The 16,649-nt window shown below is 35.5% G+C and overlaps 1 protein-coding gene across 3 annotated transcripts in view; it reads left to right on the forward strand.

Moving 5' to 3' along the window:
• SMURF2 (SMAD specific E3 ubiquitin protein ligase 2) overlaps nucleotides 1–16,649 on the forward strand; it is a 178,785-nt gene that overhangs the window by 54,466 nt on the left and 107,670 nt on the right. For all 3 annotated transcript variants that reach the window (XM_069063949.1, XM_069063951.1, XM_069063950.1), the window contains one exon: nucleotides 13,527–13,635. In XM_069063949.1, the coding sequence (XP_068920050.1) occupies nucleotides 13,527–13,635 (109 nt within the window). The remainder of the gene's footprint in view (nucleotides 1–13,526; nucleotides 13,636–16,649) is intronic.

A 16,649-nucleotide genomic window follows, 5' to 3' on the forward strand; every position in this document is an offset into this window, starting at 1 on the left:
ACCATTATATATAATACTTGTTGATGGTTTTAGATAGATGCTACTTATTATTTTAAGGAAGACTCCATTTATTCCTATGCTTTCTAGTGTTTTTAATAGGAATGGCTGTTGTATTTTGTCAAAAGCTTCTTCTACATCTATTGAGATAATCATATAGTTTCTACTAGTTTTGTTGTTGATATGATCAATTATACTGATAGTTTTCCTGATGTTGAACCAGCCTTGCATTCCTGGAATAAATCCTACCTGATCAAAGTGTATTATTCTCGTGATAAATTCCTATAGTCTTTTTAGTAATATTTTATTTAAAATTTTTACATCTATATTCATGAGGGAAATTGGTCTATGATTTTCTTTCTCTGTTTTGGCTCTTCCCAATTTAGGTATCAGTACCATATTTATGTCGTAAAAAGAATTTGGTAAGACTCCTTCTTCTCCAATTTTCCCAAATAGTCTATAAAGTATTGGAATTAATTGTTCTTTTAATGTTTGATAGAATTCACTTGTAAATCCATCTGGCTCTGGAGATTTTTTCCCCGGGAGTTCATTGATGGCTTGTTCAATTTCTTTTTGGGGTTAAATATTTAAGTAATTTACTTCCTCTTCAGTTAATCTGGGCAACTTATAATTTTGTAAATATTCATCCATTTCACTAAGATTGTCAAATTTATGGGTATACAATTGGGCCAAATAATTCCTAATTATTCTTTTGATTTCCTCTTCATTGGAGGTAACTTCACCCTTTTCATTTTTGATACTGATAATTTGGTTTTCTTTTCTTTTTAAATCAAAATAACTAAAGGTTTATCAATTTTATTTTTTTTTTTCATGAAACCAGCTCTTGGTTCTGTTTATTAGTTCAATAGTTTTCTTAATTTCAATTTTATTAATCTCTCCTTTGGTTTTCAGTATTTCTCATTTAATATTGGGGATTTTCAATTTGTTCTCTTTCTAGCTTTTTCAGTTGCATGCCCAATTCATTGATCTCCTTTTTCTCTATTTTATTCATGTGAGCATTCAGATATAGAACTGCTTTTACTGCATCCCATAAGTTTGGTATGTTGTCTCATTATTGTCATTCTCTTGAATGAAATTACTGATTGTTTCTATCTATGATTTGTTGTTTGACCTACTCGTTGTTTAGGATTAGTTTATTTTCTAATTAATTTTTAGTCCATCTTTCGATGGCCCTTTATTACATATAATTTTTATTGCATCATAATCTGGAAAGGATGCATTTAATATTTCTGCCTTTCTGCACTGAATTGTGAGATTTTTATGCCCTAGTATATGGTCAGTTTTTGTATATGTGCCATGTACCATTGAGAAGAAGGTAAATTCTATTCACCTCCTTAACTTCTTGTTTATTTTGAGGTTAGACTTAATCAGGTTCAGAGAGGGGGACTTTGAGGTCCCTCGCTAGTATGGTTTTGCTATCTATTTCTTCCTCTAACTTCCTTAACTTCCCCTCAGAGAATTTGGATGCTATCCCACTTGATGCATATATGTTTAATAATGATATTACTTCATTGTCTATTGTGCTTTTTAGCAGGATATAGTTTCTTTCCTTATCTCTTTTAATTGGATCTATTTTTGCTTTTGCTTTGTCTGAGATTAGGATTGCTACCCTCCTTTTTTTTTTATCAGGGTCACAGAGGGAGATGACAGCAGCTTAGGTTTACTCTGCCATCCTGGCTCCCAGAAGTTCTGGTAGGTGATTTTTAAATATCCACACTGTGGGCTGATAGCCCCAGGAGTAGATGTTGTTGTTGCAGTTGTGTCAGGCCCTGTGCTTACCTGTTACCCAACTCTGCCAGACCACCATCCTGCGGTAAGAGGTCTGGGAATCACCCCTGCGATGGGAGGGTCAATTTGCCTCGGCTCACTCTGGTGCATTATGGTTGGGTCTGTGCTGGTGCAGGCCACGTACTTGGTACTCCGTGCTTTCCCTGCCCGGTGCAACAAGCCCTACCTCTCCACACTTTCCTGGGCTGCAGTTCTGCCACACTCCATCTCCTAATGGATTCTGCTGCTCTTAAAACTGTTCAATTCACTTTTTTAGAGGTTACTGAAGGAATTCACAGGGAGTTCAAATATGTTTCTGCTTTCACTCCACCATTTTGGCTCCACACCCCAGATTTACCTCTGCTTTTTCTTCATTATCATTGCTCCATCCCCATGATCAGTAATGCTATCATTCTGTTCAGTTTTTGTTTCTCCCAACAGTTTTTTAAAAAGTATTTTTTAAAAAGTCTTTAGCTACCCTTGAGAGATTTAACTTATTCTGTTCTTTAACACATCTGATCCCATTCCTACAAGTACATACCTTATTTCTTTATTCAATTATTCATCTTCACTTACCTGCTTTACTTCCATCTTTTATGAATGTCTCAGAAATATGAGTTGGTTAATCAATTCCCTTTATATCCATGTCATTCTATTTAGAAAGCTCCTTCTTTGAATTTTTTTCTGCATGCAATTGATCTTTCATAGTTCAGACCATGTCACCTTCTCCCAACCCCCTTCTTTTAATAAACTCTAGGGGCCCTTTTATTATCTCTAGGATCAAATATAAAATCTTCCGGCTTTTAAAAACCTTTATAACTTTGTCCCCTTTCTACCTTTCCAGACTTCTTATACCTTCTTTCTTCTCCCAACTTACCTAGCCCCAAATAGGGGATCCATTGTCACTAGTCTCCTTGCTTAACAGGACTTAATCCATTTCTTGACTCTGGGGATTTTCCTGGCAGTCTTCCATGCCTGGAACTCCACAATCATCTTTACCTCTTAGCTTCCCTGGCTTTCTTCATGTCTTAGCTAAAGTCCCATCTAAAAGCAAGAAACTTTTTCTAGCTTTCCTTAATCTTGGTCTAAGATTATCTCCAATTTATCCCATATATTTCCTGTTTGTACACAGTTGTTTGCATGGTATTATGTACCCCATTATACTCTGAGCTCCTTGATAGTAGAGGTTTTTTTTTTTTTTTTTTGCCTTTCTTTGTATTCCCAGCACTTAGCACAGTATCTAGCTTCTAATAGGCACTTAATAAATGTTTGTTGACTTGACTTTCTTAGAATTCATCTTGAGAGCTCCTTTTCCCTGCTGGGAGGCAGACTTCCCATAGAGAATTCCCCGTCTTTTCTCAAAACCCTTAGAAATGTGTTCTCTTTGAGTCTAGGCTATGTATCAATCTGTGCCTGACTTCCTTCTCCTTTATTATAGAATCCAAAATGGGAGTGGTCATTTTTTCCCCAGATTACCATTGTTTCTATCCTATAAACCAGTGCGTGTTGGTGAAGATAAAGAAGAATGAGAGATGCAAGGGGGACTACTAATACAGTCTATTGTGTATATATTTTTGTCACCAAGGAGGATTCAAATCTGAAGGGTGGATTTTTATCATATAAAGACAGAGGTGTCAGTAAAAGACAGTGTTTGAAAAACAAATTAATAGTAGAATACTTATTTAAAGAAAGAGCCAGCAAAATAAAAACTTATGGCCCCAGGATTTAACACATTTCAGAAAACCATATGGAAAACGAGAGTTTTACTAGAAATCTTAACTAAAGGAGGCAAATATAACTTCATAGGTAAATTTGGTGGGATGATATTTATAACTGGAATGAAAGGGCATGCCTTATTAAAAATATCAAGATAGGAAAAGGAAGGAGAGTGGGGAAGCATTCATATATACAGTATTGATATACATTCACATGAGGAAATCTAGGAACTAGAAGGGGGATAACATTTGGGTCAGGATTGATGGTGGCAGAAACAGAAAGTGATATTGTTATAAAAATATAACATCAGATATTATGCCTCCATGCTAGGCTTGTGGTCTGTTCCTTAATTTCCACTTTCTGTCTAGTAGTCTGTAGTATATATTGATAACATTATTTCTATTTCTGTTTCTATTTATCTTCACTCAGATTGTCATCTGCTATGCTTTATTCTTTTAGCTACTGGATTTCTTCACATGACTGTTTCTTAACATACAATCATCCTCCATTCCTTTACTTATATTTTTCTTTCTTTCTTTTCTTTTCTTTTTTCAGTAATATCTGCCCTTATTTGAAGCCTGTCTTTCAAGAGCTATATTGCAGTTATGGGTATCATCCCACTAAATCTTAGTGAAACCTATAAAGTCCAAGTTGCCTCCTTTGCCTAAGATCTCTACTTTTCCTTGCTTTTAACTTATACTTTGTGCAGTTCTTAAGGTTTCACCCCTGCTTCCATGCAAATTGATAAAGATGACAAAATATGGTAACAATAATGGAGAAGCTTCAGGAAGACAAACACAGTGATATTCTATTATAAAGTCAATAGATGGAAAAATTATTAACTGATACAGCTTTTAGGATTTCAATATGGAATTATACATGAAAAGTAAGTAAAGAACCATAGGTTTATTCTTTTCTTGGAATTTTTGTACTATGAATTAAAACATTTTTGTTGATATCTTTTGTCCTTATGTCACAGTTTGTCCTTTCTCTGTTACTGAACCTTTTTTGTGACAAAGAAAAGTAATTAGGCAAGAACATCGAAAAACTTTTCTGATGCTATATGTGATTTTCTCTCTTAATAGTCTTCCACCTGCTATGAGGGAAGGGATATGTTTTGCTCTCTTTTTTCCATTGTGGCATAATGTATGGAGGGCTGGACTTGGAGTTTTAGGAAGACTTAAATTTTAATCCTGCCTCAGACACTTAATAACTTTGTGACTTTGGGCATTTCCTTTAACCTCTTTCAGCCTTAGTTTCATTATTGGTAAGATGGGATTAATAATAGCATCTTCCTCATAAGGTGAGACTCAAATAAGATAATATACATACAACATTTTGCACATCTTAAAGTCCTGTACATCTGTCCCAGAGACTTCCTTGGTTTTTCTATTACTCATTATTACTTGGTATTTCTATTATTCCAACTTCCTTTTCTTCATTGTAGTCACAGTGTATGTTGTTCTTTGTTTTGCTTACTTCATTCTATATCAGTTCATACAAATCTTTCAAGTGTCTTTGAATTCTACATATTCATAAATTTTTTTGCATAATAATATTTTATTACTTTCACATGCTACAGTTTTTAAAAAACTCTTCCCTAGCTGATGGAAGTCTACTTTGTTTCCAGTTCTTTGCTACTACAAACAATGCTTCTGTGAATATTTTATAATAATAACTGATCTATGTTTTTTTGTCTTTCGCTTCTTGTGTGTATGTGCCTAGTAGTGGGATTGTTGGATCAAAGGATATAGGCAATTTGCTTACTTTTCATGTGTAATTCCAAATTGAAATCCTAAAAGTTGTATCACTTAATATTTTGCCGATTTATTGCCTGTATGATAGAACACCGCTATGTTTGTCTTCCTGAAGCTTTTCCATTATTGTTGCCATATTTTGTCATCTTTATCAGTTTGCATGGAAGTAGGGGTGAAACCTTAAGTTTTATTAATTTGTTTTTTCTCCTGCTATTTAGAGTTTTGAAGGACTTTTTTCATATGATCATTTGCAAAAAGTAATTTGCAGGGGCGGCCAGGTAGCACAGCAAGTAAGAGCACCTGCTCCAGTGTTGAGAAGACCTGGAGATCGAATCCCGGGCTCAGACACTTAGCACCCACCCAAAAACACCTGGCCGTGTAACCTTGAGCAAGTTACTTAACCCCAATTGCTTAAAAAAAAAAAAGTAATTTGCAAATCTTTTGAAACCTGTTTATGTTCTTTGGCATCACTAGCAGTGGAGACAGACTCATGATGTTTTATATTTTCTTCAGTTCCCCATATATTGGGTATATTTCACTATATTCTTTGTCTGTTAGACTTTTATTTAATGTAGACACTTTCTCCATTCTTTTGTCTTTTGAGTCTATCTTTATTTTATTTTTACTAAAGCCTTTTAATTTTAGTAGTGAAAATTGTCTATTTAATCTTTTTTTGACATCCTCCATTATGGGTTCTTCCTGTAGCCATATTTGTGAAAGATAGCCACCCCTATTATCTTGTGATTTTTAAAAAAAATGATTAGACATTGTATATACAAGTCACTTTCATTTTGAGCTTACTGTGGTTAAGCATATGCCAGTCTCAAATCTGATATCTGTCAATTTCTTTCAAGTTTTCTTAGAAATTCTTATCAAGAAGAAAGTTTTTCCTCATTAATTTATGTTTTTGGGCTCATCAGAAATTGAATTACGATTATTTGCTTTTTTTTTTTGGTTTCTCTTCTGTGAATTTCTGCTACTTTTCTTCCTACCTTGAGGTTGTTTTTTATTGCCTCGGTTGGTAAAGATGCATATTCAGTTTTCTTTTTTTTTTTTTTTTTTTGTGAAAAGCCTCATCTTTTATGAAACTGCAAGTGTTCAGTGTTTCTATTTATTCTCTGTCACATTCTAATACTGTTTAACCTCTCTTGACAAAGTCAGGGTTCTCCTTTGCCTCTTCAGATTGTTTTTCTTCTTTGTTTTCTTGTTGAAGTTCCATATATATATACACACACACACACACATTTTTTTTCCCTCAAAAGGCCTCTTCATTTCCCCAAATTTGGTGAATGTAAAATTGTTCTTCAAACTACTCTTCTCTCCTAAGAAGCCTTGATTTGAGCATACCTAAGTCAGTTGCCATGGTAGAAATAGAAGCATGTCATACTCTTATGCGATACTTGCCCATACTTTCTGGAACAGTCTCAGTTCATGTTTTTCTTGTCAGGTTCTCTTGGAAAACTGCTATAGCAGAAGTGCTTTCTGAGGGCAGAGGGCTTCAACTTTGATGTTGTCTTTCTCATCCTTATTTGACAGCCATAAATCCATCCTACTAACTTCTTCCTTTGTCTTATCCATTTATTTTATATAGTGGAAAGGCGTTTGATCTGAATTTAGAGGAACCACTTTCAATCACAGCTTTGCATCTTGTTCCCTGTTTGATGTTTAGCAGTCACTTAAACTCTAGACTCATTTTCTTAATCTGTAAAATGTAGGGATTGGACTAGATATTTTCTGAATTTCCATAATCTGATGAAATTGTAAATAGGGATTTATTGGGCTTGCAATTTACAGTTCTCTGAAACTGTTTAGAACTGTTTATAAAAAGTGAACCAATATGATTTAAAATAAAATATAAGGGCCTGGTTTTAAGAGTAAGAAGCAATTCATAAGTTCTTTTATCTATATCTATTAAAAAAAAACCCACAACCTGTAACTCATTCTATTTTGTTATCTTTTTTGGGTGTGTGGCAGGGGTTAGGAGGAAGGAATAGGATCTAGGTTAAGGTTTTTTAACTTGAATGCTTATAAACTTAACAAATAAATTACTCTCTCCCATGCTTGGGATTGATTCTCTTCCTTCTCATCTCCATCTCTTGGCCTCTCTCGCCTCCTTCTGGTTCTAGTTAAAATTTTACTTTATCCTACTTAGAAGCCTTTTTTTATCTCCTGTAATGCTAATTCCCTCTAAGATTATTTCCATTTTATCCTGTGTATAAATGTTATTTATACATAGTTGTTTTCATGTTGTATTTCTATCTCACCCCTTCCCCCATTTAGATTTATAACTCTTTGAGAACATGGACTATTTTTTTAACCTTTCTTTGTATTCCTAACACTTTAGTATAGTGCTTAACAAATGCTTATTGACTTCACTTGATTTGTTGAAGTATGCATGTTTTTAGAAATAATAATTTCTAATTCTATTAAAAAACAAAGTTAGAATTTTGAAAATGATTCGAATTAGAGGCAAGTTGCAGCATATATTTGTCTAACATACAGTGACATATATTGAATTTTCTGGGTCAGTCCCATTCCAAAAAAAATAAAGTGTACTTTTAATGAGATTTTTTTCAAAGAAATATATTTTTCAAACATTGCGTTCCAATCTTCGATTTAGAAAACAGCTTTTAGTATGAGTCCTAGTTCCTTCTGAAATTCCTTTTCTTTCCCTTATACTATTGATTTGCTATTTATTTACCTCTCTTCCTCCTCTGGAAGACTTAGGTTTTTCTATCCTTCTCAAATGCCACGTCCCTACTTTGAGGCAGCTAGGTGGCATGATGCATAGAGCACTGGTCCTCAAGTCAAGGAAGATCTGAGTTCAGATCTGACCTTACACATGTACTAGCAAGTGTGACTCTGGAAAAGTCACTTCCCCTCTGTCTCAGCCTAGAACACCACTTGGGTCACTTTCAGGGCCTGCTTATTTAACCCTATTAGATAGGCTAGTTCCTGTTGTAATCTGGATCTTTGGGCTTTTGCCTTTAGTTCAGTTCCTGCTGCTCAGGCTTCAGTCATTAGCCTACATGGTTCTTGAAAAGCAAGACCTTTTTCTTTTTACTTTCCTAATTGTTCTTCCTGTCTCAAATCTTTTCCCAACTCCAATCCATTCTTCACATAGCTGCCTAATAATTTTTCTTTTTTTTTCTTTTTTTCAAATAATTTTTCTTAAAATGAGATCTGATCATGTCATTCCCCTTTCAGTGGTTCCTTTATGCCAGTTGGATAAAATGTAAACTATGCTGGCTTTTAAAGCATGTCTAACTAATAGCTTCATTACATATTTCTTCCCTTCTCTCTATAGTCTAATCAAACTGTCCTCAGTGTTTTTTCCCCATATCCTCTCTCTTTATCTTTCTACGGGCTCCCTTCTATACCTGGAATACACTTCTCACATTCATCTCATAGAATCCTTCACTTCCTTCTTAGAGACAGCTTTCTACATGAAACCTTAACTGATTCCACCCCTCCCTAAAACTGCCAGTAATCTCTCCCTGTCCCCCTCCCCACTCCAACTACCTTGTATGTCACTCTTTGTATTTATTTTGCATATATTTATGTATGAACATGTTATTTCTTCTGATAGAATGTAAACTCTTGAGAGTAAAGGCTTTTTCATTCTTTGGTTTTGTATCCTCTGTGCCTGGCACCTAGGAGCTACATAAGTGCTTGTTGATTATTATTGATTCCTAGGTAGTATGACTGTTTCTTGGTTCTATGTCAAACCTAGTTTCTTTAACATCACCAGAAAGTCTGCTCACTGTGTGTCCCCTAAATGCTTTTGCCTAGGCAACTGTCTCTAACAGCCATGACCCACTTTCAGAGCTTGGTCAACTTTTACCCTTGTAGTTTCAAATTTTAATTATCTTCGCCAAACCCCAAGCTCCTTTATATCTTCCTTCCATGCTGTTAACAGTGTCAGAAGTGTTTGTTTCCTGTGCAAGGATGGCACAATCCTAAGCTTCTACCCTCGTAAGAGAATTGTTTGGAACTCATCTCTGAATCAACACCATTAGATGTCTGATCTTCACTCTAAAATGTCCTTCAGTAGTTCAATGAAAACTTCCCTGTGGGCCTCTGATTTCTTTATCTGTAAAATGAAGAGGTTGAAGTACATGATCTCTTAGATCTCTTCTAGATCTAGAAGTAATATCTTTTTTTTTTCCTTTTGGAGGGCAATTAGTGTTAAATAACTTGCCCAAGGTTACATGGCTAGTTTTTATTGTGTGGGTGTTAAGTGTCTGAGGCCGGAACCATACTCTGGTCCTCCTGACTCCAGAGCCGATGTTTTACTCACTGCTCCTAACCGCCCCTAGAAGTAATATCTTAATGTTAGTATGTATAACCACAGATCTGGTAATATCACAAGGGACCTTTATTTTTCCTAACCAATGTGTGTGTAAAAAGTAGACCTTGAAAGGTTTGTGTATTTGTTTCAGGATGGAAAGGTACAGAAAAGATTCATTCTGTTCTTCTGTGGTCCAAGTAATGAGAATATTCTCAGCCAGAAGCAGCAGGTAGTGTTTAGTGGAAAGGGAAGAAGGTAGAACAGTCCTGTATGGATTGCACCAAAGTTACAGTCCTCATTCATTTGGTACTCTCTTTGAAACAAACCATCATCTTTGTTCGTTAACCCCTCCAAACCAAACGAAAAATCTCAGACCTTTCTGTATCTCCTTCCTCAGGCCTAGTAAGCACCTGTAGGGTTTTGAGTTAGGGGAAATTACTATTGTAGATAGCATTTGTGGGAGGAGGGGGAGGCAGGAGACAGGAAAGGGCTTTGCTGATCCTGTTATAATAGTGTTAGAAGATGGGAAGGTAGGAGGACACATTTCTGACTTTTTAATTTACTGTCCTGCATTTTCATATAGAAACATTTATATATGATGCTTGGGTTCTGTAGTACAGTAAGTAAAGGATTCTTTATTATAAATTAAATGTTTTTTATCCCTAGTCTAGAAATCCCTTGTCATGGATAACATTTTTGCAGAAAAAGTGGAAAGTCAACTTATACCTGGACTTTTGAAACACAATTCATTAAAAATCTGTGGTCCTTTAAAAATTATTTTTGTTTTAATTAAATATAATGCAGATTTTAAAAAATTGATATTGGTCAGAATGCAGTTTATATCTTTAATAATAATGCTGTTAGAGCTTTTGGTATTTACTGACTTAGCAGGCATTTATTAAGCACTTAGTATGTGCCAGGCACTGTTCACAGCTATGTGAGTAAAAGATAAATGTAAATCTTAATATGAGGTGTGACTAAAGGTGTTGATATAGCTTTGGAAACAAACTTATTAGAACTTAAATAGATCAGAATGATTGTTGTCTCCTTCAAATAGTCTCCTAGAATTATGTATTCTAATGATGCCATTGTTCAAAACTTTCTTTTTTCTCCCCTCTCCCTTTTTTGAATTTTCTTTATGTATAGCAATTATCCAATGAAATCAGATCTTCATTTGAAGCCAATTTTATTGAATTAATTAAGTAGCTAATGGGGCAGTGGATAGAAAACCTGCCAGGAAACCCTGAGTTCAAGTCCCACCTCTGACAAATAATACTGTCTCTGTGACCTGGGCAAGTCTCAACCTCTCAGTTCTCTGGGCATTTCTAAGAATGTAAGTGGCATTTAAGGTGAATTGGTAGAGGGAATTTCCTCACATGGGCATTCTCTATACCAGTCAAATCTCAGGTCTGGTCCTTGTCCTTGTAGAATATGTGTATGGCCTACCAGGCTAACTCTTCAGATGTTTATGAAGCACCTTCTGTGTACACAGCACTAGAGTAGTAACTCTTTTAAATAGAGAACTTGTTAAGCTTCTTCCATTCTTTTGCTTGCAACGAGGAGTTTTCATCTCCTAGGTGGCAGTGTAGAATATGACTTCTCTTTTCTTCTACCAAACTCAGTTCTTTTTTTTTTTTTAAACCAGTTTTCCTGGTTTAGATCCCCTCCATGAAACTCTTTATTCTAACAACTTGAATTGATTAACCTGTACATTTACCAAATCTTTCTCTCAGCAGGTGACTGGACTATAACCAGGTAAGCATTTGCTCAGTAATCACAAAATAGTGCTAGCATTCTGGAATCCTCAGTTTCTAATTCTAAAGTTCTTTTGTTGGTCTTATTAGCAATAAGGAACTGAAGCAGTTGTTGCATTGTCCCTATATGCTTTAATAGTTTCTTCAAATACAAGTCTCAAATTTGCTTTTGCCCATTCTAGTTAGCAAAATTACCAGTCCAAAAGGGGCACACACCCATATATATTATATAGAAATTTTATAAGTTACTAGTATTCTCTTTGTATTTTTTTTTAAGAGCAATTGGGGTTAAGTAACTTGCTTAAGGTTACACAGCCAGTTATTTCTGGGTGTGGTGCTAAGTATCTGAGCCTGGGATTTGATCCCCAGGTCATCCCGACACTGGCACAGTTCTCTTACTCACTGAGCCACCTGGCTGCCCCTAAGCAATTGGGGTTAAGTAACTTGCTCAAGGTTACACAGCCAGGTGTTTCTGGGTGGGTGCTAAGTGTCTGAGCCTGGATTCAATCCCCAGGTCATCCCGACACTGGGGCCGGTGCTCTTACTTGCTGTGCTACCTGGCCACCCCTATTCTCTTTGTATTTTTTGGTCATCCATCAAGTTCCCTCATTTATGAGTATTATTGATTTTCTTCAAAATGTGTCTTCTCACCCATTTCTCCACTTTTATCTCTTTTGCCATCCTAGTGTTTTATTATCTTTCTTACATGGATTAAAACAGTTTACTAGCAGACTTTCCTGATTTCTATCTCTTCCCCTTTCTAGGATAGTTTGGTCTTTGGTTAATTTTTCTAAAACCCTGCTTTAATCATATCACTACTGGTCAAGGACCTACAGTGAATGGCTTTCATGTTATGAGTCTATCTATCTATCCAGTTTTTTTCTTTTACTTCCCAACCCTCTGCTCAGTGTCATCTCCTCACAGTCTTCTAAACATATTCATTTTATCTTTGTGTACTCATTTGTTCAAGCATCCTGGAATGCATCATTTTTTCTTTACATTTAATTGAATCCTTTCTATCCTTAAGGATCTACCTTAAATCTTACTTAGTAAAATTTTAAATTCTAATTCATACTTGTTTGTTCCTTTTCCAATCTCCTAACGTACTATATAATGTAGCTTTTTTTGTTGTTGTTCAGTCATTTCAGTTGTCAGACTTTTCATGACCCCATTTGGGGTTTTCTTGGCAAAGATGCTAGAATGGTTTGCCATTTCCTTTTCTGGATCATTTTATAGATGAGGAACTGAGGCAGACAGGTTTAAGTGACTTGCCCAGGGTCCCACAGCTAGTGCCTGAGGCCAGTTTTGAACTCAGGAAGATGAGTCTACCAGAATTCATGCGTGGCACTCTATCCACATTGCCACTTAAGTGCCCTGTATAATGTAATAGTTATTATCTGATTATTTCATATAATTTAATCTTGTCTTCCTTGTAAGTTCTTTGACTTCAATTAAATTTATCAAATCTGTCAACCCATCATCTGTTATGTGCACAATCCTGTGTTGCACATTAGAGGAGATAGGGACTATCTTATACTTTTGTATTCTTTACAATGCTTAATATATAGTATATATGTAAGAAATGCTTAGTAGCCAAGTTTTATAACTATAAAGTTAAGAAGAATGGGCAAAGAATGGAATTCTTCAAGGGTGAGAAGACATGAATGGATTAAACATTTGCCTGGAAGGATGTGATGCATTAAATCTTCTAATACTATGATTTTTTTATGTTTTTATTCAACTGTTAGGCTTTTGTAACTTAAAAGCAGAAGTATTTGCAACAATAAGAAATATATAGAGGCAGCTAGGTGGTGCAGTGAATAGAGCACCAGCCCTGGAGTCAGGAGGACCTGAGTTCAAATGTGGCCTCAGACACTTAACACTTACTAGCTGTGTGACCTTGGGCAAGTCACTTAACTCCAATTGCCCTGCTTTCCTCCCTCCAAAAAGCAAATATATATAGGATTTTACATTTAGGGAAATTACTTTTCCTTTATCTTTTCATAATGATGCATATTTGGAGCTAAAATGACATGCTTAAAAGTAGAGAATTAAAGCAATGAATAGTCTTTAATAATTGCCATGTGATTGGCGACTAAGTGATCATTGGTAACTTTGGAAAGAGCCTTTTATTTAAAGTATAACTGTTGATATGTCGTAATGTTTGCTTCTTGTGTCAAAAATATCTTTTTAAAAAGAAAATCTTCCCATTTTTTTCCACAGGACTTCCTGATCCATTTGCTAAAGTGGTGGTTGATGGATCTGGCCAATGCCATTCTACAGATACTGTGAAGAATACACTTGATCCAAAATGGAATCAACATTATGACCTGTAGGTTTAAAAGATTTGGAATAATGCATGTAATTCAAATTTGGTGATACAACATCTGAAAAAGCATAGAATCGCTGAAAATGAGTATCTTGAGGAAGAATTGTGGCCTGGGTGGTGGTGTTTGGTCTTCTTTTATCTTCTTTTTTGAAAAACTTCTCTATTGTCATAGCAAGTACTGTTCTTTTGTTATGTATTTTCTTAATCAATAGTTAGTTACTAAAGAGTACAACTTCCCTGAAACTTAAAAAGGAATCATTTTACTTAAAGACTGGGAACTGTTTTCTTATATAGGTATTTCTTGTTGAGTTGTTTCAGTCATGTCCAGTTCTTTGTAACCCCATTTAAGGTTTTCTTGGCAAAGATACTGGAGTGGTTTGTCATTTCCTTCTCCAGCCCATTTTACGGACGGGGGACCCGAGACAAACAGATTTAAGTGACTTGCCTAGAGTCATATAACTAGTATCTGAGGCCAGATTTGAACTCATGAAGATCGTTATTTCTAGAGGTGGAAAAGGCAGAATAAAATCAGACTACAGCAAAGCAGAACCTTAGTTTTGAGCTTTCAGTTAATTTGTTTAATTTTAGATAATTTTCTAGGAGAATAAAATCTGAAATAATTTGATCAACAAACATATAAGTGCCTACTATATGCCAGGCATTGGGCTAAGTGCTATAGATACAGAGATAAGTGAATGTATGTGTGTATGTATGTACAAGGTCCATATAAAGCAGATTCAAAATAACTGTGTGTCAAGGTACAAAGAGTTTGGGGAGGGAGGAGGGTCAGCTGCTCCAGCAGCTAAATCTTGAAGGAAATTAGGCACTCTTCAGGGGTAGAAATAAAAAGATAGGGAATTCTAGGCATACAGAATTGCCTGGGCCCCAGAGCAGAGAGATGGGACATGTCATGTGTGAAGATCAAGAAGTATATCAGTGCAGTTAGATTTTAAGAGTACATAGAAGGAAATAGTGTATGAGAAGGCTGGGGAGTTAGGAAGGGACCAGATTGTGGAAAGCTTTAAATGCAAAACAGGAGTTTATACTTCATCCTAGAGATAATAGGGAACAACTGGAAGTTATGAATAAGGGGATGACATGCAGAGACCTGTGCTCTAGGAAAATCACTTTGTTGGCATTATGAAGCTTGGATCACAGTAGGAAAAGATGATTTTCTTGGCAAAATTTGGGATAAAGTCCTCAGGTGGGAAGAGTGGGAGACTTTAAGAAATAAGAGGCCTCTAATGATTGAGATAGAGAATCGATGAGGAAGGAGTAAAATTCTTCATGAGTTACTATCCAGCCTCAGGTACTTACTAGTTTTATGTCCCTGGCCACAGGGTCACAACCTATTTGCCTTAATTTCCTCATCTGTATGTAAAATGTTCTGGAATAGGAAATGGCAAATTAATCCAGTATATTTTCCAATAAAACCCCAAATGGTGTCATGAAGAACTGGACATGACTGACATGACCGAACAGCAACATAGGCAACTAGGTGGTATAATAGCACAGGGCCTGGAGTCAGGAAGACCTGAGTTCAAATTCGACTTAAGACACTTGACATTTTACCCTATTTGCTTCAGTTTCCTCATCTATAAAATGAGCTGGAGAAGAAAATGGCAAACCACTACAGTATCTCTGCCAAGAAAACCACAAATGGGGTCATGAAAAGTTGGATGTGACTGAAATGACTGAACATCAACAACAACAAAAGATGCTTATTGCTATTGTGATTGGATCCAGCCTTTACAGTTTCAGTTCCACATGTCAGTGGATAGAGGAAATCAACTTATAAAGGCAGATGAGTAGAATGTGATACTCTCATGTTATTTTGGCACTAAGTGGATGGATCACACTTTATAGAACCAGTGATGATGATCTTAAATTCCAATTTCTCAAATTTATTTGCCTTTTTATTGTATTTTGTATATTTAATTTTTTTTTTCATTAGAGCTTGTAATTTCATTGGTGTAGAGAACCTATGAAGAAACCTGAAACCAGTGCAGATAGACTTCCTACTGCATAACTTACAGATTTAGGGAGTTGCCTGGGCCACTGAGGTTAAGTGGATTTGCTCAGGTTCAGATGGCCTGCAGTAATGAGGTGCGATGAAAACATGTCTTTTTGATTTATTCAAGGTCAAATCCTATCCACATATGTTGTCAGTTATATTTATGTTTTTATTTGAATAATTAGAAGAATTTGGTGGATTATGTAATTTCACTAAAAAGAAATAATTTCATTTCATTATTGTGGTTACTACTTCTACTGATATTGATCATAATTTGCCACCTGGTAGTTAATCTTCTGGTGATAAGTCTCTTCAGATTTCTGTAAGGTTAGTGTTTGGTTGAAAGACAGATGTTGGGAAGTATTGGAAACCTTTCTAGCTTGGTAGGCCCTGCTAGAGAAAGGTTGTCCTCTGTTGGCACAGCCTTCAGGAATTGTCTCCATATGATGATGGGGAACATAGAACTTTAGCTGAATGTGTTAAAAAGTACTTTATAAATTATAAAGATGCATTAATTTTTTTCCATGACTTTTTGTTTCTTCTTTTGTCTTCATTTTTATCCCAGTTTTTCCAACAAGAACCTATTAATTTGACTCATGTGGTATTCAACTCTTAAGTGGGAATATGCAGTTTTATAACTCTTTGCAGCAACAACAGAAGTATTGTAGGGAAGGAAAGATTTTGCCAATCATTCTTTTTTGTGTGTATGTGAGGCAAATATAGGAACTGTGATCTTTTTCTTCTCTTCATGACAGACCTGTCAGATGGTTCATGTTTTAAATTTAATTATGGCCCTATGAAATTAATCCTCAGTATTCTACTTTTTCTTTGTAATCTACCTAGTCCTCATTTCCTCCCTTTTCTTTATTTTTGATTGTTGAATAGTGAAATATTCAGAGCTGATAGATGACATAATGGGTGCTATAAACTTTTTTTCTTTTTGTTTTTGTTTTTTGAAGGGGCAATTGGGGTTAAGTAACTAGCTCAAGGTCACACAGCTAGT

The sequence above is a fragment of the Petaurus breviceps genome, unplaced genomic scaffold (genome assembly GCF_028583685.1).
Source record: "Petaurus breviceps papuanus isolate PSGF00001 unplaced genomic scaffold, PetGlider_PUasm1.0 90617, whole genome shotgun sequence".
NCBI classification, from domain to species: Eukaryota; Metazoa; Chordata; class Mammalia; order Diprotodontia; family Petauridae; genus Petaurus; species Petaurus breviceps.